The sequence below is a fragment of the Strix uralensis genome, chromosome 32 (assembly GCF_047716275.1).
Source record: "Strix uralensis isolate ZFMK-TIS-50842 chromosome 32, bStrUra1, whole genome shotgun sequence".
Lineage (NCBI taxonomy): Eukaryota > Metazoa > Chordata > Aves > Strigiformes > Strigidae > Strix > Strix uralensis.
Window position 1 is genome coordinate 507,575 of NC_134003.1, and position 20,802 is coordinate 528,376.

Sequence of the window (20,802 nt, forward strand, 5' to 3'; positions counted from 1 at the left end):
GTTCTCTGAACCCTGAACCCCCGCTGTGAGCAGGCTGGGGGAATGGGGGGGGCTCTGGGGGTCACGGCCCGGGAGCTGCATCCCCGCTACCGACCTGAACCCGGGGTGGGCACAAAGAGCAGGACACGGCGGGGGTGGGAGCGCGCAGCAACCTGGGCGAGGGTGGTGGGGGTCAGCATCGCTGCCTGCGCTTCCCCGCAGAGCCTGCTGCCCGCGCCCTGCCTGCGCCCTGCCCGTGTTCCCCCTGCCTGGCACCAAGGCCGTGCACCCCGTCGGGGGATTGGGTACAGCTGGGTCCCACCTCACCCATGCTGATGCCCCAGCCACCCATCCTGTGCCCCACCGTTACTGCAGCAAGGAGGGTCACCTCCTCTCCACTCCCCTTCACGCCGACACCTCAACCCCCCCCCCCAGCACAGCCAAGGTGGCAGTTCGGCTCCACGTGGGCTGGGCAGGATGCCGGGCACGGGGGCCCCCACCAAGCCCTCCCTGAGAATTGGGGCCCTCCCTGGGAATCGGGACTCTCCCCCAGGGCAGGGGCAGGGAGGGACCAGAAAGGCCCGTGTGGTCTGGCCGTGCCAGGAGCACGTGTCACCAGAGAGGACGGGGGCCCTGTGCCCCGGCACGGGTGGCACTTGGTACCTCTGGGGTGGAACATCGGCATCCTGTTTGGCACCAGCCTGGGCCAGGGGCCGTGTCCTGAGGGGACGGAGGGTCTTGTGCCTGCTGAGGCACCTCATACGTGAGGCGGGGGGGGCCCTGGAACCTGGCAGGGAGGTTACTGGGAGGTACTGGGATTTTGTGGGGCCCTGGGCCCCACCTGCGTAAGCATTTCGGGGGGTATCACCGGTGTTTATTTGAGCGTAGGGCGAGGCGGTGGCTGGCCGGTAATGATTAACCCCGGGCTGAGCCAGAGGATGGGGCCCCCCTGCCCTGCACGAGGGGCTGGGGGGCTCTGTCCCCCCTGTGCCCCCCACCAGGACCTGGGGGCCATGGCTCAGCCCATGGGGCCGGGCAGACGCTGCCCCCCACCCCTGCACAGGGATGCTCAGCCACTGCCCCTTCCCCGTGCCCCCGCCTGAGGCTGCGTCCACCTGCAGCACAGGGACACTGCCAGTGGTGTCCCCCCAAGCCGGGGGAACACGGGGGACCCAACCTGGTGGGAGGATGCCGCTGGGGCCCCGTTGGCGAGGTGGCACCCCTGTGCCCTGTGCCGAGTGGGGCAGAGGGACCCCCCCTTCCGGGGCCAGCGGCGGGGTGGGGCCTCCCCACCTGCTCCAGGTGCTCTATAAAGCGCCCGCCGCTGCCGAGCCGCCAGTTCCTGATCCCGGATTGCGGAACGTGCCGCTGGCTAACGGGAGAGCAGCCACTGCCGCAGAGCCCCGAGAGGCACCGGGACCCCCGGGACGAAGCCCATGGCGTTCAGCACCCTTCTGCTGCTGCTGGTGCTGGGCGCAGGTGAGGGGGTGGGGGTGACAGCACCCCGAGGGGAGGGAGCAGGCTGAGACCTGGGCAAGGGGGGAGGTAACAGGGCAGGGGGATGGGAGCGGGGTCCCCTGGGCTGATTTCTGAGTGGGGACCAGGGGACACCAGAGCTGGTGGCCCTCGGCACGCTGGCAGCAGGGAGCTTGCCGCCTCTCCTGGCCTGGCCCTGGGGTGCAGCACCCCAAGGCTGGTTGTGCCCAGCAAAGCCGGGACCTGGGAACCACGCTCAGCCCGTGGCCCCTCTTAGCCGTGTCTGAAAGGATCGGCCGGGGCCGGGCAGCCGGGCTGGGCCAGGACCAGCCAGAGCAGGCTGCGCCCGGGGCTCGCAGGCTGGTATGCAGGTGTGTCTGGGTGAGCCGTCCGGACCCCGGGGCCTCCTCCAGCGCCACCGGCTCCTGTGGCACCCACTGGGAAACCGCCCGGGAGCCACCAGCACTGGCCAGTAGCCAGGCCATGCGGGTGCGGGGGGAGGCACAGGTGGCACCTCACCCTCCCAGCCCAGCGACCCACAGCAAAAGAGGTTTTATTTGGGGGGGGGGGGAGCTGCCTGAGCCCCCCGGTGTGGCGGGGTCACCCGAGGATGAGGGGGGCCCACAGGGCTGGGCATGGAGCCGGTGTCAGCTGCTCAGGCAGCGCTGCCCGGACCCTCGGTGGTGTCACGTGTGCCCAGCACGAGCCCTGGTTGGGGGGGTTCCTGAAGGTCGTCTTGGTCTCATGGGCCAGTGGTCGGTTCCTGGAGGTTGTGGTGCTCCTCAGCTCCTCATGGCCCAGGGGAGCGTCCAGCTGAGGACTCGTGTTGTATAAAAACTTCCCAAAGGGGTGCTGCAGTCCCAGCTCTAGGTTTGTGCCCTCTAGGTACACACGCCATGACCACGACCGAGAGCACCCCGGAGACGACCATGGCTGACACAACCACCACGGAGACAACCGTGGCTGACACGACCACCACGGAGATGACCACCGAGACGACCACCACCCCCATGATCACTGTTCTAAAGATCTTGATCCATAAAAACACGAACGACAACGGGATCCAAACCTCCGTATCCTCCCACACCACAGTCTCCCCCACTACAGGCAATGCCACAAACTTCCAGTCCAGCAACAGCTCCGCAGGCAATAGCACAGCCAACAGCACGGCCGTGCCTGTCTCTAGCAGTGCCACCAGCTCCCCCACCAACGCCACCACAAACGGCAGCAGCTGGGTCCCCCCCTTGGGCACCAACACAACCAACAGCAGCTCCGCAGCGCCCACCGTGGGGGGTGGCACGGTGATCCCCATCTCCAGCACCAAAGGCAACGGGAGCAGCAGCTCTCAGGTCGCACCCACACGGAAGACCTCTGTCACCTCTCAGGGCAGTACGGCTCCCAGACAGACCCCCACGGCTGTGCTGGGCGGCAGCGGCAGTCCCAAACCCAGCAAAGCCGCGGCTCTGCTTCCCACCGACGTCCAGCTGCTCCTCCGCGTCCCGCTGTCCTTCCGCATCCTCAACAGGAGCTTCAACGAGAGCCTGCGCGACCCCACGTCGAAGGAGTACAAGAGCCTGAGCTACACCATCCTGAGAATGGTGAGTCCCAGCCCTGCCCACGAGCTCCCCGGGTGAGCAAAGACCCCGGGAAGGAGCCGCCTCCCATTGGGACTCCCCATGAATGTGCCCCGAGCATCCGCTCTGCTGCCTCAGCACCCCCGGACGGTTCTGCAAGGGGGAGCGGCAAGGGGACGGGAGGGAGGGGGCATCTGCCGGGGAGGTGACCGTCATCCCCACGCTTTGTTCCAGTTCGAAAATGTCTTTGGCTGCGTGAGCTGCATCGGCAGGCAGACCTACAAGGGATGCAGCGAGCTCCGTTTCAGGTGAGCAGGCCGGCGGCTCCGGCTGCGGGGGCCGTCGTGTCCCAGCTGTGCAGCGCGGAGCCCCTCGCGTGGGGCGGCGATCCGGCGCTAACGCTTCCTCTCGCGGGCAGCCACGGCTCGGTGGAGGTGCAGTCCACCCTCGTGTTTGGGCACAGCAATGAAACCATCACCAGCGATGTCATTGAGCAGCAGCTGAGGGACAGACTGGACCAGAAAGGCTTCATCATGGACCTGCAGCTGGCCAGCATCTACAGTGAGCGGGAGCTTCGGGCTGGGGGCGCGAGGGCAGACGGAGACCCGCGGGGGTGCTCTGGGAGGCTCCTCGGTGGTGGGACAGGCTCAGGGCTGGCAGAGCCGATGCAGTTTCCCAGTGCCCGTGGCAGACAGCACTGGGAAGACCGACTGGTCCCCGTCGGTCCCCTCGCACTCCGTCCTGGGGGTCTCTCAGGGGTCTTTGGCTGTTTGGCAGCTCTGCCCGGCGGTGCAGCCATGGCTCTGACCCTCTTTCAGGCGCTGGGGAGGTGACGTCGCCAGCACCAGTGCCTGCGGTCCCGGACTGGGCCATTGCTCTGCTGGTCCTGGTCTGCATCCTGCTGCTGCTGAGCATCCTCACCTGCCTTCTGATGGTGAGTGCCCCATCCCCATCCCTGCCCTCACCTGCCTTCTGCTGGTGGATCCCCTGTCCCCATCCCCACGCCGTCAGCCCCCCAACCCCTTCCCTCACCCTCAGACCTCCTGCACCTGCCGCCGGAAAAGCCAAGGGAAGCTGGACCTCTTCAGCACGAAGGACTCCTACCACCCCATGGCCGAGTACCCCCCGTACCAGAGCCACGGGCGCTACGTCTCACCCAACAGCAAACCCAACCCCTACAGCCAGGTGAGAGCCAAAGTGCCACCGTCCTCGGGGCTGCTTGTGCCCGGCGTCCTGGGGCCGGAGTGGTGCAGGGGAAGGTGCTTTTCGGTGCAGCTGGGCAGGTCCCTTGACCGCTGGGTTAATGGCTAACGGAGCTGGTGAGGCAGAGGATGGTGACCCTGGGAGCCCGCCCCACGCCGGTCCCCTCCTGGCTGGGAGGTGAGAGTAACTTTCATGCCTGGATGGAGCAGCGGCGCCGGCGCTGGCAGACCCGGCCCGGCTTTGGGGAGCTCCCCATGACCTTGGGCGGCTGCTCCCCGTGCCCAGCCCTGCGCAGCGGGCGGGGGGTTCGCTGCCGGATCACGCTGCCCCTTCTCAGGCTCAGCCGCGTCCCAGCCGGACCCTCGTATCTGCCGGAGTCGGGGCATCCTCCTGCCACGGCTGGGGAGTGGGGCTGGGGCCTGGGCAGTGCAGGGCTGGGGGGGGGCGCTGATCCCCGTACCCTGCACCCCGTATCCCCCACCAGCGGCTCTGAGTCCTGCAGGTGCAGCTTTAGGAGCTGCCTGCACACGCCAAGGGCACGGCTCCCCCCAGTGAGGTGGGGTTTGGGGGGGCTGTCCCCGTCCCCCCCGGCGCGCTGCGCTCCCCTACGCGCTGGTGCTGCGGGCGGGGGCTGTATCCAGCGCCTTGGCTCCGTGCGAGCAGCTCGCCCTGTTCAAATACCAGGGGCCTGGGTAAATATTTACCTTTGCTCTTGCCGGGCAGGCTTATCACGCAGGACGAGAGGAACACGCCGGGGCCACTTCAGCTCCTCTGCCAGCTCCTGCGCCCGGGGGGGCTCGGGGGCTCATGGGGGCTCTGGGTGCCTGCTGGGGTGGGGGCAGCTGCCCACCAGGCGGGGGGTACATTTTTCAGCTGAGCACCAGGCTGTATGTGGTGGCATCGGTGAGGGTGTGGGGGCTCCCCCGCTGCCCTCGGGGGGGCTCAGCCCGGCTCTAACCCCCCCTCACTGCTCCCTCCCAGGTGGCCAGCAGCAACGGCGCGGGGGCCGGCACCTTCACCTACACCAACTCTACCCCCACCTCTGACAACCTCTGAGGACGCGCTGGGACGGAGGGCAGCTGCCGAGGGGAGGGGGTGGCCACGGCCCCCCACTCCCGGGGGAGCAGCACCGGCCCCGGATGGTTCTGGAGCAGCCGGATTCTTGCGCATGACAGAACTGGATGAACAAAGATTCGGGGTGGGAGGAGGGAGGGTCCCCCGCACCCCCCAGCCCCCTCACTCGCTTGGCTTTGCAACCCTGCTCCGTGCTATGGGTGGGGGTCCGGGCTCATGCTCCCCTGTGGTCACCCCTGGGGATTCAATTGCTCTTTTTGTGGTGTTATTTTATATAAATATATATATGCAGGGTGTCAGCGCAAGGCTCGGCTCTGCGGGGAAGAGGGTGGCGGGGTCCTTGGCCGTGGTTTATTTATCACAATTCACAGTAAGAGGATGGGTGTGGGGTGCACCGTGATGCCTCGGGGGCCTCCCCAGCACAGCGGGTGCCTCTCCTCGGGGAGTGACTGGTGGGACACCCCCAGCGTGGCTGTCACCCACCCAAGTGACCTCAGCTTGGGGGGGGGGCGCTCTCATTTCTCAGTCCGGGCAGACCCGGGGTTCGTGCTGGGGTTGTTTCCCACTTGCTGTCATTGCACCTTCAGTCGCCGGGGTGTGGGTGGTGCCCCCGTCCCCTGCGTCCCCCTGGGTGTGACCGTGTCCTGCCGGGATGCCGTCCCTCTTGCTCACATCCCACACTCTCGGTTTCTGTCTCGTGAGCAAACACGTCTCATTCGGTGCAACTGGTTATCCCCGGCTGCACGAGCGGAACGTAAAGGTGACGAAGGGCCCGGCAAGCGGCGGGGCCAGCGCTGCGAAGCCTGGACGTGTGTCGCGGGCGAGCACACAGCCGTGTCCGAGCCCGGCTGGTCCCCTCCCCTGCCCTGCCTGGCCTGGGCTCAGGGTTCTTCAAACCCTGCGTGAACCCCGAAAGAGGTTTGGGGGGAGCGCGGCGGGGCTGTGGGATGTGCCAAGGTCAGCGGGGTGCCCCCAGCGGGGCTGGGGACCAAAGCGGGTCCTTGCCTGCCTGGCTCGGGGCCATGTGCTGGGCTGCGCCTGGGCACAAGCCTTCGGGATGGCCGTGCCCTGAGCAGAGGGGGTGGCCCCCCACCCCCGCCCCCCAGCAGTCCCGGTTTGGGCTGGGCCCATGCTGGGGGCTGGGAGGGTTTTGGCAACCACTGAAAAGGCAGAAAAACAAGGAAACGAACCTTCCCCAAAGAAATCGCTTGTGAGCTCAGGCGTGGAGCCAGGCGCTTTGCCGGGAACCAGCCCTGCCACCGGCCCGGCAGCGTGTGGCCACTGGGCGCCTCGGCCACGGCACGGGGGCTCGGGGGGGCAGAACGGGGCCGCGCTGGGTGCCTGGGCCCCCCGACATGTGCCAGGAGGTGCTTGGACCATGCTGGGGTGCGGGCAAGGGGCTGGGGGGGCTCTGGGGCGGGGGAGGGGGGCTGCCTGGTGAGAGGGGGTGACGCAAGCCCTGAAGCTTGGGGGGGGGGGGCGGGGGGGGGGTGATGTCTGTGCTGCTTTTGGTTTTCCATGCGCTTTGCCGATAGCCAGAGTTGCCAACAGCAACAGCGAAACCCAGCAGCTTTCCAGCTCGGCGGGGTGGTGGGGGGGGCTCAGGGCCAGGGTGCACCCTGAGGGGGGGGGGGATTGATGCAGGAGCTGCGATGTTTGGCACAGGGAGGGCTTTGGCGGGGGGTGGGGGGGGTCTCTGCGTGCACATGAACAGCAGGATGATGGGGGGGGACACACGCAGCCCCGGATCCTGCCCTTGCAGGCCAGGACAGGGAAAAGCTAAAACCAGCACGGACCTGTGGCACAGGGTCACATCTGCCCCCCACCCCCGGCCCCGCGCCCCCCCCCCAGCCCTGCTGCCTGTCGGGGATGAGGTCGGTGCCCAGGGCAGGGCCCCACGGGGTGCAGGGGGTGGCTGCTGCTGCTGCATGGGGCTGGGCAGGGCTGTGTGTACCCCCACCCTGCTCCAACCCGCCCCCCCCAGCCCTGGGCAGGGCCCGCAGGAATCGAAACAGGAACCAGGGCCGGGCCCTACAAAGAGCCGCCTGTTCCCAGGGAGCCCAGCCCGGCCAGCACCCCGCTCCCAACTGAGGGGGCCCCTGTTCCCCGGGGACAGGCGCCAGCCCGGGGTGGGGCCCGACCCCACATGGGGCTCCTCCGCCTGCCCCACGGGATGCAGGTACCCGGGTGGGGCACCACCCCCCCGTTACCCACCCCGAGAAGATGCCCCAGCACCCAGCATCCCCCCTCCAGGCTGGACCAGCCACCCTTGGGACCCCCCCCCCCCACCTCCCCTTTCTCTAGGCCCAGCTGGTGGCTGGTCCAGGGGCACCCCGACACCCCCGAACAGGGCGGCAGCAGCCACGTGGCCGGGCAGAGCGTGGGCAGGGACTGGACACGTCAGCACTGCCCCGGCTGCCCTGGGCCCTTTTCTGGGCAGGATTGGCCCCTGCTGGCCACGGGCCGAAGGACAGCCCAGCCCCACGGCCTCACCGCTGGGCACCGCACCCCGGGGAGCGGCCAGCACCCCACAGCCCCCCCCCCCCCCCCCCCCCCCCCCCTCCAGGGCCGGTGCTCCCTGCAGGGTGGCTGCCCTCTGCCCTGGGGTGGCTCTGGAGGAGTCTGGCATTGCAGTTTATTGTAGGAAACCATGAAAATACAGCAATTGTAACAGAACCCAGGAGAAACTACAGCAGCTCGGACGGATCCTGGCACGAGACCGCCGGCACGGGCCCCCGCGGTGGATGGTGGCCCTGCGCGGCTCCCGGCCGGGTCGGATCCTGACCCCGCAGCCCCAGCCTGCCCCGGCTGCGTGTGGTTTGGCACTGAGCGGTGTAACGGGGACCGAGCGCGTCCCTCCGGAGCACGTGCAGGCAGGGGCACAGGCAGGGCTGGCCAAGCACGTGGCTCCCCTGGGGACAGGGCAGAGCAGCCAGCGGGCCCCAGGGGAGGGCAGTGGGCATCAAGGTCCCACAGCCCAGTAGCCCGTGGGAGGGACCCAGCGGCAGCCGTGCCCGGCCGCAGTGGCTGTGCCTGGCCACGGCGCTGCAGCCGGGTGAGCCACATTGAAAATGAGCCATTTTAAAAAAAATCTTCACACCTTGTTCCAGCCCAGCCTCCCCCCACCCTCTCTCCCCAAGCCCAGCTGCCTCCCCCACCCCAGCCAGCACCCAGCCTCTCCCCCCCACCATCACCCCCACTGTCACCTGCCACCCCCCTCCCTGCGCAGCCCCGCGTCCCGCTCGCACCCCCCTCCCTGGTCCGTCTCTAGGGCTGACCCTCTGCCCAGCCCTGCCCGTGGCCCCAGCTCAGAGCAGCCTCCAGCCGAACTGGAGAAGGGGGCAGGCAGGGAGGGAGAGGAGGGGACGGCAGAGCTGTCCCCATCCCCCCCCCCACCCCGCAAAACAAACACCTGGCCCGTTCCCAGCGGCGGCAGGGCCAGGGCTGCCCTCCCTGCGCTCTGCTCCCTGCTCGCTCCTGTCCCCCCCCAGGCCCTAGAGCTCTCTAGGCAATCGGGGGTGACGGCCGGCGCGCGTGCGGGGAGCACGGGCACGGCTCAGTCCAGCTTGGCGAAGCCCCCGATGGTCACTTTACGCTCCTGCTTGTTGGCCACCAGCTCCTGGAGATGCAGGGCCCCCCCTCCGATGAAGCAGAAGGCAGGACAGACGGGCCCCGAGCAGTCCACGCCGCACTCCCAGAGCTCGCGGAAGGAGACGGCGTCGTAGAAGCTCACCTTGCCCTGCTCGTAGTCCAGGCAGATGCCGATGCGCGGGGGCAAGGGCACGGTGCAGCCGTTGGGGTCGCGGGAGGTGAGCGCCGACCCGTGCGAGAGCAAGATCTTGCCCATGCCGATGGTGAGGAAGGCGTAGGGGGGGGGCGCCTCCACCGTCGTATCCTCCGCCCCGCTGTCGTGGCCGCTGTCGGGGTCGTACCTGTGGCAGGGGAAGGGGCCAGTCTTGGTGAGGGACAAGCTGGGGCTCCCCTGGGCACCCCCCAAGCTCCCCCCCGGCGCCGCTCACCTGGGGCTCACCACGTCCTGCGGCACCTGGAACCACTCCTGCAGCTTGCTCTCCAGCCCCACCCCCACCTTCACCAGGTAGGAGCTGGGATCCACGCAACAGGCCCAGTAGCTCTTGCCCTGCGTGATGGCCACATCGCCGATGACCAGGTCGATGGAGAGGTGGCAACTGGTCATCAGGCGCTCGGCGGCGAAGAGCATGGGGATGCCAGGGACGCTGCGCACAGCGCGCTGGTCCTTGCTGATGGCCAGGCGGTCCCGGTTGAAGCCCCAGCGGTTGTCCAGGAAGAAGTTGAGGACTGCGGAGAGGAGGAGGAGGGGGTGAGGATGGCACCAGCAGCCGGCGGGGTGCTCCAAGCCCCCCCCCCTCTCCCCACACCCCTCACCTGGGGCGGGTGGCGTGTGCAGGTAGATATCCTCGCTGTACTCCCCAAAACCCGCCTTGTTGCAGCCCTTCACCCGGAGCACGTAGACGCTGTCGGTGTCCAGGTACTCGACGAGGGCGCTGGTGCCGCGCACCTCCTCCCGCCGCTGCCACAGCTTCAGCCCCTTGGCCTTGGCGTCCGTCTTGCGATACTCCACCGTGTAGTGCCAGGCGGGCGGCGAGTGCTGCGGCAGCCGCCAGCACAGGAAGATCTGGTCGTAGGCGTAGGTGCGCTGCGTGTCGATGACGGGGGCCTCGGGCGCTGCGGGGAGAGGCACCGGCGGGCATCAGGCAGCATCCCCCCCCCCGGCAGGCGGGGAGGCAGCCAGACGCAGGGAGGGGGCATTCCGGACGGACGCACGGACGCACAACCAGCAGGAGTCTAGGGGGGATCTGACTGCGGAGACCGTGTGTAGGCACCAGAGGAGAGCGAGTCGGGGAGACAGAGGAGCTCGCTGCTGTGGGGCTCCAGGGACCAGACAGGCTGAGTGCAAGTCGGGGAGGGAGGAGAGAGAGAGAAAGAGAGAGGATGGAGGCAGCAGAAGAGGAGGAGGGGAGGAGATGGGGATGGCGGGGGGGCGTGAAGATGCTGGCGGTGTGGTGGGAGCAGGGAGGCAGGGTGGAAGTGGGGTGAGGAGGGGGATGGAAATGGGGCGAGAGGGGGACGGAGATGGGGTGAGAAGGGGGAGGGAAGTGGGGTGAGAGGGGGATGGAGATGGGGTGAGGAGGGGGACAGAAAGGGGGTGAGAGGGGGACAGAGATGGGGTGAGGAGGGGGATGGAAATGGGGTGAGAGGGGGATGGAGATGGGGTGAGAGGGGGAGAGAAGTGGGGTGAGAGAGGGATGGAGACGGGGTGAGGAGAGGGACAGAAATGGGGTGAGGAGGGGGATGGAAATGGGGTGAGAGGAGAAAGGAAATGGGGCGAGGAGGGCGACAGAAATGGGGCAAAAGAGGATGGAAATGGAGCAAGGAAGGGGATGGAAATGGGGTGAGGAAGGGGACAGAAACGGGGCGAGGAGAAGGATGGAGATGGGGTGACAAGGGAAAGGGAAATGGGGTGAGGAGGGGGACGGAAATGGGGTGAGGAGAGGGACAGAGATGGGGTGACAAGGGGAAGGGAAATGGGGTGAGCAGGGGGACAGAAATGGGGCGAGAGAGGACGGAAATGGAGCGAGGAAGGAAGGGGACGGAAATGGAGCGAGCAGGGGATGGAAATGGGGCGAGGGGAGGGCGGGAGGGCAGGAGCAGAGGCAGCAGATGGAGGGGGGCTCAGAGCCACCACCTGCCACCACCTGCGGGCGGGAGGGGGATGGAGGATGGCGGCGGAGCGGGGACAGGGCGGGATGGGACAGAGAGAGCGGGGCCGGCTCTGGGGCAGGGATGTGACTTGCCTCAGTTACTTCGGTGACGACTCAGCAGCGGCCGCAGCCTATAAACAAAGAGAGGTAGAAGCAGGTCTGAAAAATGTTGCCAGCGGGTCCGGCAGGGCCACGCGGCTCCTGCCCTGCGGGGAAGCGCCTGCCCTGCCGCGGGGCAGCCTCCGCTCCGTACTCACCCTCCGGCGCTCCTGCTGCCCTTACCTGGCACCGCGGCCCTGCCTGTCCTGCCCCCTCACCTGGCCTCGCTGGCACAGGGCAGGGCAGGGATGGCTTTGGGGGGGCTGCTGGGGCGGGGGCCGTCCCTGACGGGGAGGGGGGGACCGGCAGATGCGCGAGCGCCCGCCCGAGCGTGGCCGTGGCCGAGCTCCGGCTCCGAGGCGGGCAGGGCTCTGCCCGCGGGGGCTGCACCTCCGCACGGGGCACAGCCGGTGCCCGGGTCCTGCTGCCTTTACCTCGGATGAAGGCCAGGTCAGTGAGCAGCTTCAGCTCCCTGCTGACGTCCAGCTGGAAGTGGCTGAAGGAGGCCGTGGCCGCAGGACGGAAGCTCTGCAGCGAGTCAGTGGCCCTGAGGATCCTGCGGCGTGGGAGAGCAGGGACATCAGGGTGGCACGCGGTGGCCACTTTGGGCACCGGAGAGCCCTGACCCGCCCCGGTACCTGTTGTGCAGCTGCTTGGCGGCCTGGACGAAGCAGGGGTGGTCGGTCTCCTTCAGCACCTCCTGGGCGTAGCCCACCATGCCCGAGTTCTCCAGCATGGCCTGGTGCTCCTGGATCTGGCAGTGCAGGCTGGCCAGCCGCTCCTGCTGGCACTCCTCGATGGCCTGCAGCAGGGTGGCCCGCTTCTCCTCCAGCATGGCGCACAGCCCCTGGATCAGCTGCGACACCTCCTCCTTGGCCTGCAAGCCGTTCACCTGCCGAGCACGGCAGGGTCAGCGTGCCGCGTGCCCCGGGGAGGAGGAATCATAGAGTCATATAGAATCACAGAATCACTCAGGCTGGAAAAGCCCCTCGGGATCAGCGAGTCCAACCCTCAGCCCGACTCTACAAAGTTCTCCCCTACCCCACATCCCCCCACAGCTCATCCAAACGAGAGGGGGACCAGGCTGGCAGTGCCACCCCCCGGCTCAGGGACACGCAGGCACCCTCCGCCCTCACCTCCGTGTGCTTCACCGTCTCCTCCAGCTCAGCAATCTGGGTCTGCACCGTGTCCTGGCTGCTCAGGATGTAGGCGAGGCTCTTCGTCAGCTTCTCCTGCGGGGAAGGAGGTGAGACAAAGCGCCCGCACACCCCATCTGCACCGGGGCTCCGCCGGTGCCCCCGATTTCTCCCTGCCGAGCCCCGACCTGACCCCGAGCGCGTCCCAGCGGCCCTTACCCTGAGGGCCTGGTAGGCGCTGAGCACCGGGGTGATCTTGTGGCTGGTGTGAGTGCGTCGCACGCGGCAGAGCTGGCACACCAGCCGCTGGCAGGTCTTGCAGTAGTGAGTCACCTCCTCCTTGTGCTCCGGGCACATCAGCCCCTGCGTGGGCACAGGGGAGCTCAGCGGGGCTCCGCACCCACCCCCGCAAGGCGTCCCCCCCACCGACACCCGCGAAATCCCCGAGCGGGGAAGGAAGACGATACCTTGGGGCGGAAGGTGAGGGTGGGGGGCGTGGGCTCGTGCTGGGCTTTCTGGGTGCCCCAAGGGTGGTAGAGCTTGAAGCACTCGTTGCAGAAGCTGGACTTGCACTCGGTGCAGCCCTTGGTGGCCTCCAGCTGCGGGGGTTTGCAGAACTGGCACATGATGGCGGCGCTGATGTTGATGGTCTGGCGGTAGCGCTCCACCACCCGCTCCAGCGTCAGGTTGCGGAAGAGGCTGCCCAGGCCCCGCTCGCCCAGGTCCACGTCGCGCTGGCAGGCCGGGCAGGGGAAGCTGACGGTCTGGGGGTGCACGGTGCCCCGCTTGCGCCCCGGGTAGGTGCCAAAGCCTGCGGGATGGAGGCGGGGAGGGCGTCAGGCGGGGCGCGGCGCCCCAAAGCCGCTCGGCCCTCCCATGGGGGAGCCCGCGGGGGTGCCGTCCCCGTCCCCTCCGGGGCCGTCCCACCTGACTTCAGGAGTCGGTCGAGGCGGTCGGGCTTGGGGACGGCCCGGCGGCCCAGGCGGGGGCTGCGGGTGGCCGGGGTGGCGGCGGGCGAGGAGGGCTCGGAGGTGGGGTCGCAGCAGAGGTAGCCGTGCTGCAGCAGCACCTCGCTGGCGCAGACGTGGCAGACGTTGTGCGCGCAGGGCAGGGCCAGCGGCTGCTTGTACATCTCCTTGCACACCGGGCAGACCAGCTCCCGCTCCATGTTCTTCATGCTGGTCTGGGGAGAGAGCGGGGAGCGTCACCGCCACGGCCGGGACCAGGGCCATGATGGGGACCGTGGCTGGGATCAACGTTGGGACCAGAACCAGAAGCAGGACCAGCACCAGGGCTGGGAGCAGCAGCAGGGCCAGGATGAGGACCAGCTCTGGGAACAGCACCAGGGTGGGGGCCAGGGATGCTACTGGGATGGGGATTGGGGCTGGGGCCAGCACCAGGGCCAGGATCGGGACCGGCACTGGGACCAGAGCCAGGACCAGCACCGAGTCCGTGATCATGGCTGGGAGCAGCAGCAGGGCCAGGATGAGGACGAGCATCAGGGCCAGGATTGGGCCTGGGAGCAGCAGCACAGTCAGGATCAGGACCAGCACTGGGACTAGCGGTGGGGGCCAGGGCTGGGACTCGGATGGGGATTGGGGATGGGGACAGCAGCAGGGCCAGGATCAAGACCAGCACTGGGACCAGAGCCAGGACCAGCACCGAGTCTGTGATCATGGCTGTGAGCAGCAGCAGGGCCAGGATGAGGACCACCTCTGGGACCAGCACCAGGATGGGGACCAGGGCTGCTACTGGGATGGGGATTGGGGCTGGGGCCAGCTCCAGGGCCAGGATCGGGACCAGCACTGGGACCAGAGCCAGGACCAGCACCGAGTCTGTGATCAGGCCTGGTACCAGCATCAGGGCCAGCATCAGGCCTGGGGGCAGCAGCACGGTCAGGATCAGGACCAGCACTGGGACCAGCACCAGGGTGGGGACCAGGGCTGGGACTGGGACCAGTATTGGGGCTGCGGCCAGCACCAGGGCCAGGATCGGGACCGGCACTGGGACCAGAGCCAGGACCAGGATGGGCACCGGGATCGGGGTCAGGATGGGGACTGGGGCACCCGCCCACGGGTGTGCAGGCAGCTCCCGGCGCTCCCGCTGTTCCCGACCCCGGGGGGTCCGGCCGCGGCGGTGGCACAGTGCAGGGGGGGGCCGGTGCCGGCCTTCCCCGGGGATCGCTGCCCGGTGGGTCGGGGCGCGGATCCGAGGCCTCGCCGAGGCCTGCCCGGCCCTCAAGGGCACCCCCGCCATCCCGGCCGCCCCCTCCATCGGGCCCCGCCGCGTTGCCATGGAGATGCCGGGCCCGGGGGAGCCCGGCCCAGCCCGGCCGCCCCGCGGTGCCGTTCCCCGCCCCCCCCGCCGCCACCGCCGCTCACGCTGATGCGGACGAGCGCGTCCATGATGGAAGTGAAGGTCTGCAGGTCCTCGCCTTCAGCCATGGCTCCGCGCCCGCTCCCGGCGCCGGTCCCCGCGGCGGCAACAGCGGCGGCCGCGGACGCCCCGGTCTGTTGCAGGGAGCGGCGGAGCCGGGGGAAGGGCGGGGGGCGGCGGCGCGCATGCTCAGCGGGACCCTCCCCGGCGGCGGCGGCGGCGGCGGCGGCGGCGGCGGCGGGGGGGCGGCACCGGGAGGCTCCCGCCGCACCCCCGGGCCCCCCCCGCCGGGCCCGTGCGGACGGCAGCGCGGCTCGGGGAGCGGCGGACCGCGGGCGGGTTGAGCTGGGCGCCGTGGCCGTGGCCGGTGCCGTGGCTGCGCGGGGGAGGGGGGGGGTTGTCCCGCACCCCCCGCCCCGGGGCCGCCGCTGCGCCTGTCCCCGCCGCCAGGGGGCGCTCGAGGCGGCGGGGCCCGCAGCGCCGCGCCCGCCCGCCAGGGGGCGCCGGAGCCCGGCGGAGCGCTGCGCCGCGGGAGGGGCGGGGCCGCTTCACCCCGCGCGCCTGCCGCCGTGTCCCTCCGCGCGCCGCCGCACCGCGCCTGCGCAGACCCGCGGCACCGGGACGGGCCGGACACGGGGCCGGGGGCGACGCCGCGGGGCACTATGGGTAACGGGGGCGACGGGGGTCGGGGCACGGGGCGGCCGAGGCGGGCCCGGGGGGCGGCTGGGGCCTGAGGGGCGGGGCGGGGCGGGGCGGCCCGGGGGGCGGCTGAGGCCTCGCGGTGGCCCCCGGCGGCCCCGCTGAGGCGGCCCCGCGGCCCCAGCCGTAGGCACGGGCACGTCCCTGGCGCTCTCGTCGCTGCTCTCGCTGCTGCTCTTCGCCGGGATGCAGATGTACAGCCGGCAGCTGGCCTCCACCGAGTGGCTGACCATCCAGGGCGGGCTGCTGGGCTCCGCGCTCTTCGTCTGCTCCCTCACCGTATCCTTTGGGGCGGCGGGAAGGGGGCCGGGGGGGGCAGCGCCCCGTGATGGCCCTTAACCCTCCGGCCAGGCCTTCAACAACCTGGAGAACCTCGTCTTTGGCAAGGGCTTCCAGGCCAAGATCTTCCCCGAGAGTAAGTGCTGCGGTGGGGCACGGGGCAGGGGGGAGCACGCCGCCCTCTGAAGGCGTCAGGGTGTGGCAGCCCGCGGCAGGGCTGGGTGTGTGAGGGGCTGCCTGGGGGACCAAAGCGTCACAGCCCCGCCCTGAAGGCAGAGCCCACCCTGGTGGTTCCCCCCGAGCTTCTCCCATGCCGTGGGTGGGTTTGTTCCGCATCGCTGCAGCCCCGGCCCCTGTCACTCCGAGGCTGATGTGTTGGGGCAGCACAGCTGCATCTTTTCTCTCTTCTGTTTGTCCCCTGCAGTCCTCACCTGCCTCTTGCTGGCTCTCTTTGCCTCTGGCCTCATTCACCGAGTCTGCGTGACCACCTGGTAAGTCCAGAGCCTGCCCCGGAGCGGGGGGAGCGGCTGTTGTGCTGCTGGGACTGCTGCCGGGGACCCTGATGGCTCGTGTTTGCCGTTGGGAGGGGAACGGGCCACCAGACAGGGCCAAGGCTGTCCAGGGACCCCCAGGGTGGCACCGCAGCGCAGTGGGATCGAAAGGAGGGTGTCACAGAATCCCAGAATCATCCAGGTTGGAAAGGACCTTGAAGATCACCTAGTCCAATCGTTAACCCGGCACTGACTGTTCCCAACTCCACCAGATCCCTCAGTGCTGGCTCAACCCGACTCTTCAACCCCTCCAGGGATGGGGACTCCCCCCCTGCCCTGGGCAGCCCATTCCAACGCCCAACAACCCCTTCTGCAAAGAAATCCTTCCTAAGAGCCAGTCTGACCCTGCCCTGGCGCAGCTTGAGGCCATTCCCTCTTGGCCTGCCGCTGGGTCCTTGGCTCAAGAGACTCCTCCCCCCTCTCTGCACCCTCCTTTCAGGGAGTTGCAGAGGGCCGTGAGGTCTCCCCTCAGCCTCCTCTTCTCCACACTAAACCCCCCCAGTGTCGGTTCGACCCTGACCAGCAGCTGAGCAGCCTCTTCTGTTCTCTCCTCGCAGCCTCATCTTTTCAATGGTCGGCCTCTACTACATCAACAAGATCTCCTCCACTCTCTACCAGTCTGCAGCGCCTGTCGCTGCTCCCGCCAAGGCTGTTGGCAAAGGCAGGAAGAGGAATTGATGTCCTGTTGCCCCCTCCCCAGGGCAGCCCCCTCCCCGCCGGGACGGACTGGGGCTCTCAGCCGCCCAATAAAGCCATTTCTTTGTAGCTTCTTGTCCGCAGCTGCTGCGGGTTTGGTCCCTCCGCCGGCCCTCGGCCCCGTTTCCTCGCCCCGCTGTGTGCCGGTGAGGCTGAGAATGGTCCCGCTTGTCAGTCCGGGCTGCGGTGGAGCCTGAGGGGGGGTTCTCTGCCTCGGTGGTGGCGGGGGGAGCTCGGCGCGGGCCAGCAGAGTGCGGCCAGGGCAGGGTGGCAGCCGCCGACCGCCCCGCCACCTCACAGGGAAAATGTGCTGACGGCATCTCGTCTGCCTGGACCTGCAAGGGAGGAAAATCCCAGCGGAGCCGGGCGGGTTGGAGCAGGCCCTGGTGCCGTAGGGGCTTGGCCCGGCCAGAGGGAGACGGCGGGGGGGCTGCGGGGGTCCCGGGGGTCCGGTGAGGCAGGGGGAGCCGCGGGGGCGGGGGCAAGCTCCATCCTCCGCTGCCACCAGGCCCCTGCGCTGGTACGGCCAAGGCTGCCGGCACCTGGCAGGGGAACAGAGGCGTCCGTGCCCTCCCCGCGACGGGCAAGGGGGGAGCCACCGGGCACCGGGGTGGCCCCGGGGCATGGGGGGGCCGTGGGAAGGGCTGAGGCCCCGTGAGCCGTGGGAGGGCCGGCAGGGGCTGCTCCCACGCCAGGTCCCCGCCACCCGCCGCGGCCGGACGCCGAGGAAACCAGATGCTTCCTGCAGCCTCGGCCGCTGCCGCCGACAAAGCCCGGCGCTTCCTGCGGCACCGGGGCCGGGCCCGGGCCCGCCCGTCCCGCAGGGGGCGCCCCGCCGCTCCCGCCGCTCCCCCCGCGCATGCGCTGGGCGACGTGGCGCCGCTCCGCACTCCAGCTCCCAGCGGCCCCCGCGCGGCGGCGCGCTGCCGTGACGTCATCCCCGCGACGGCGCGAGGGGGGGGGAGAGCGGGCGCTGGGCCCCGGGACCGATCCAGGTGGGGGCGGGGGACGGTTCCGGCAGCCGGGGGCGGTGCCGGTTCTGTGACCGGTTCGGGAGGGCTCGGAGGGGGCCGGGGCCGGGTCCCGGCGCCGGTTGGCGAAGGGCCGGCGGGGTTCGGGGTCAGGCTCTGCTGAGGAGGCCCCGGAGGGGCCGGGCCCGGCCCGGCCCGGTTGCGGCGGGGGGGTGTCGGTCCGGCGCTCACGGCCCGTCTCTCCGCAGGCCGCCATGACCAAGCTGGGCCAGTGGCTGTGTGGACTCGCCCTGCTGGGCTCGGCCTGGGCTGCGCTGGCGCTGGCGCCGCCGGGGCTGCGGCTGCCGGCCCCGTACCGGCAGGCCCTGCTGCCCCTGCCTGTCTACCTGCTCGTGGCCTTCGGCTGCTACTCCCTGGCCACTGTGGGCTACCGCCTGGCCACCTTCAACGACTGCGAGGAGGCGGCCGCCGAGCTGCAGGAGCACATCAGCGCAGCGCGAGCAGACCTGCGCCGACGAGGGCTGCGCTTCTGACCCCAATAAAGCTGAAGGGACGGTGACTGCCTGGGGTGGACGGTGCTCGCAGGGGGCGGGGGCGCAGGGGAGAGCGGGGTGGGGGCTCCAGCTGCAGCTCCCCTGCGCGGTGCTGCCCTGGCCTGGGGGTTGGGGGCAGCTGAGGAGGCCACAACACTGCTCGAAGCCACGCTGGTGGGAAATCCCTCATTTCTTACATGAACATGTCTTACGAGGAGCACCTGAGGGAACTGGGGGGGTTTAGTCTGGAGGAGGCTGAGGGGAGACCTCCTGGCCCTCTCCAACTCCCTGAAAGGAGGGTGCAGAGAGGGGGGAGGAGTCTCTTGAGCCAAGGACCCAGCGGCAGGCCGAGAGGGAATGGCCTCAAGCTGCGCCAGGGCAGGGTCAGACTGGCTCTTAGGAAGGATTTCTTTGCAGAAGGGGTTGTTGGGCGTTGGAATGGGCTGCCCAGGGCAGGGGGGGAGTCCCCATCCCTGGAGGGGTTGAAGAGTCGGGTTGAGCCAGCGCTGAGGGATCTGGTGGAGTTGGGAACGGTCAGGGTGAGGTTCATGGTTGGGCTGGAGGAGCTTCAAGGGCTTTTCCAACCCAGATGACTCTGGGATTCTGTGATTTCTCCCCAGCATCAGGCTGGTGTTCAGGGAGCTCCACGCAGAGGAGGGGTCTCCACACAGGCCCTTCTCAGCTCTCCCACTGCCCTGCAGGGAGGCTGCCCCAGCCCAGCATGGCCTCTCCCTCTCCAAACTTCTGGGAGCTTGGCTCTAGAGGCAGGGCTGTGAGATGGCGAGGGCAGGATCGGGCCTTGCCCCGAAGGCCTGCGGCACTGGGTAGCACTGCGGGCAGAGCGCATTCCCGCCTGCCCTTCAGATGTGGTTCGCACCGTCAGGTGGGAGCTGGAGAAGACTCATCCCGGTCCTGGTGGCCCGTTTCCAGGGGAAGGAGGAGAGAGTCTGCCTGGGTGGAGCAGGCGGCACAGCCTTTAAAATGCAGAGTGCCCAGAGCCTGTGGTCTCCCCCGGCCTGCCAGGGCGGCTCAGCCCACGCCGGGGGGCTGCTCCCCGCTCCTGCCCGTGCAGCGGCTGCAGCTGCTGCTCCTCTGCCGCCACCTTCGCACTGAGCTTCTCCGGGAAGGGGGACGGGCACCCTGCGGCGGTGAGGGGGCTGGCAGGCCTCTGTCTGGGGGTGCCCCTCTGTCCGGGGGGGCCTGAGACCCACGCTGCCGGCCCTGCTGGAAGAGCTGCGCGGCTGGTGGTGACGCATGCTGGGGCCTGCCTTCCTGGCAGCCTCCCCGGCTTCTTCGCATACCAGCCAAAGGACTTTCTTGTTTTTAATTATCGGCTGCGCATCCTTCTGCAAAAAGGAGCAGTTGGTATCATGAGGGAGGACTCGGGCTAATTAGCAGGAGCAACTAATTAGCTGTTTCCTGAGCAACAGTGGCAGCTCAGACCAGGGTGGGCAGCTCCCGCGGTCTCTGGTCTGTGTGCGGGGCTGTTCGTGGGGTGACATCGCCCCGGATTCGGCAAAACGGTGACTCTGGGGCAGGGACCGCAGCCTTGGTGCAGGGTGAGGACAGCAGCCCTCCGTGGGCTACTCACAGCCCTCTGCAGGCTACTGCTGGCCATCCAGGAGCTACTCACAGCCCTCCAGCAGCTCGGCAGGCAGCAGCACGGCGGCAGCTTCTCCCTGCACAGACACGTGCCTGCTGCAGGCACTGGCGTCCCTGGGAGATTCTCCGCTCGCCTCTGGCCTCGTGCGTGGGGCCACATGGTGGCCGCTCCCACCAGCCGCTCGCGGCACATGCCAGCCGGAGCGACCGGTTGGCAGCCAAGTTTCTGCCTGGTGCGTCAGTGGGGAAAGCTGCCCTTTCCCAAGGCGGTCAGTCCTTCGCCCAGGCTGGGTGCTGCACCCCGATGCTGGAGGAGGTGGGGAACGGGGGCTCCTCCCCACTGGGAAATGGGGCTTCTGCGGCTCAGGGAGCGGGTACGGCCCCGGGGCAAGTCCCTGGGGCAGAGACACCTGCAAGCACAGCCGGTGCGGGCGAGGGGAGCACTGGCTCCGCGGGCCACGGCGGCGGCAAGATGGAGCACGCCGGGTGAGCCCGGCAGCCGGAGCTCGGCTTCCCCTCCAGCCGCCGCTCTCGTCTCGGCCCCGTTCCTGCCGCTCGCCTCCTTATCGATTTTTCCCAGGCCACGTCGCAAGGTGTAAACGAGTGTCTGAGCCGTAGCGCGGGCGCTGCCAAAGGCCTCGTCACCGCTTCCTTAATCCGGCCTGCGTCATCCAGGCTGGAGGACCTGCCCGCGCCTACGGAGCTGCAGGAAGGGGCTCTGGGCCACAGGGGGGGGTCTCCTGCCCCTTTCACGAGGCTTCGTCATCTGTTGCATAATTTGGTCACCCAAACATGCTCCTGTCCCTCTGCTGA

At 69.1% G+C, this 20,802-nt stretch overlaps 4 protein-coding genes across 5 annotated transcripts; 3 read left to right on the forward strand and 1 right to left on the reverse strand.

The window, feature by feature from the left end:
* Positions 1-1,236: 1,236 nt before the first annotated feature.
* On the forward strand, positions 1,237-5,605 carry MUC1 (mucin 1, cell surface associated). The gene is made up of 7 exons (XM_074853205.1): positions 1,237-1,458; positions 2,341-3,053; positions 3,264-3,337; positions 3,448-3,590; positions 3,848-3,963; positions 4,068-4,214; positions 5,214-5,605. The coding sequence occupies exons 1-7, from the start codon at positions 1,416-1,418 to the stop codon at positions 5,286-5,288; spliced, it is 1,311 nt and encodes a 436-aa protein (XP_074709306.1). The 5' UTR covers positions 1,237-1,415; the 3' UTR covers positions 5,289-5,605.
* A 2,966-nt stretch (positions 5,606-8,571) lies between these two features.
* TRIM46 (tripartite motif containing 46) lies at positions 8,572-14,849 on the reverse strand. 2 transcript variants are annotated; one of them, XM_074853286.1, is made up of 10 exons: positions 14,664-14,849; positions 13,210-13,465; positions 12,750-13,093; positions 12,502-12,645; positions 12,283-12,378; positions 11,785-12,038; positions 11,581-11,702; positions 9,711-10,010; positions 9,326-9,623; positions 8,572-9,238 (listed from the first exon to the last, which is right to left on the reverse strand). In XM_074853286.1, the coding sequence occupies exons 1-10, from the start codon at positions 14,724-14,726 to the stop codon at positions 8,863-8,865; spliced, it is 2,253 nt and encodes a 750-aa protein (XP_074709387.1). In that variant the 5' UTR covers positions 14,727-14,849; the 3' UTR covers positions 8,572-8,862. The 2 variants fall into 2 exon arrangements, with proteins under 2 accessions (XP_074709387.1, XP_074709388.1); XM_074853287.1 differs by lacking the exon at positions 9,326-9,623.
* Positions 14,850-15,065: 216 nt separating this feature from the next.
* KRTCAP2 (keratinocyte associated protein 2) lies at positions 15,066-16,952 on the forward strand. The gene is made up of 5 exons (XM_074853288.1): positions 15,066-15,324; positions 15,482-15,636; positions 15,709-15,772; positions 16,061-16,127; positions 16,745-16,952. Exons 1-5 carry the CDS (start codon positions 15,321-15,323, stop codon positions 16,863-16,865), a joined length of 411 nt encoding a protein of 136 aa, XP_074709389.1. The 5' UTR covers positions 15,066-15,320; the 3' UTR covers positions 16,866-16,952.
* An 831-nt stretch (positions 16,953-17,783) lies between these two features.
* On the forward strand, positions 17,784-18,413 carry DPM3 (dolichyl-phosphate mannosyltransferase subunit 3, regulatory). Its single transcript, XM_074853224.1, has 2 exons — positions 17,784-17,878; positions 18,103-18,413. Exon 2 carries the CDS (start codon positions 18,109-18,111, stop codon positions 18,385-18,387), a length of 279 nt encoding a protein of 92 aa, XP_074709325.1. The 5' UTR covers positions 17,784-17,878; positions 18,103-18,108; the 3' UTR covers positions 18,388-18,413.
* Positions 18,414-20,802: the final 2,389 nt, after the last annotated feature.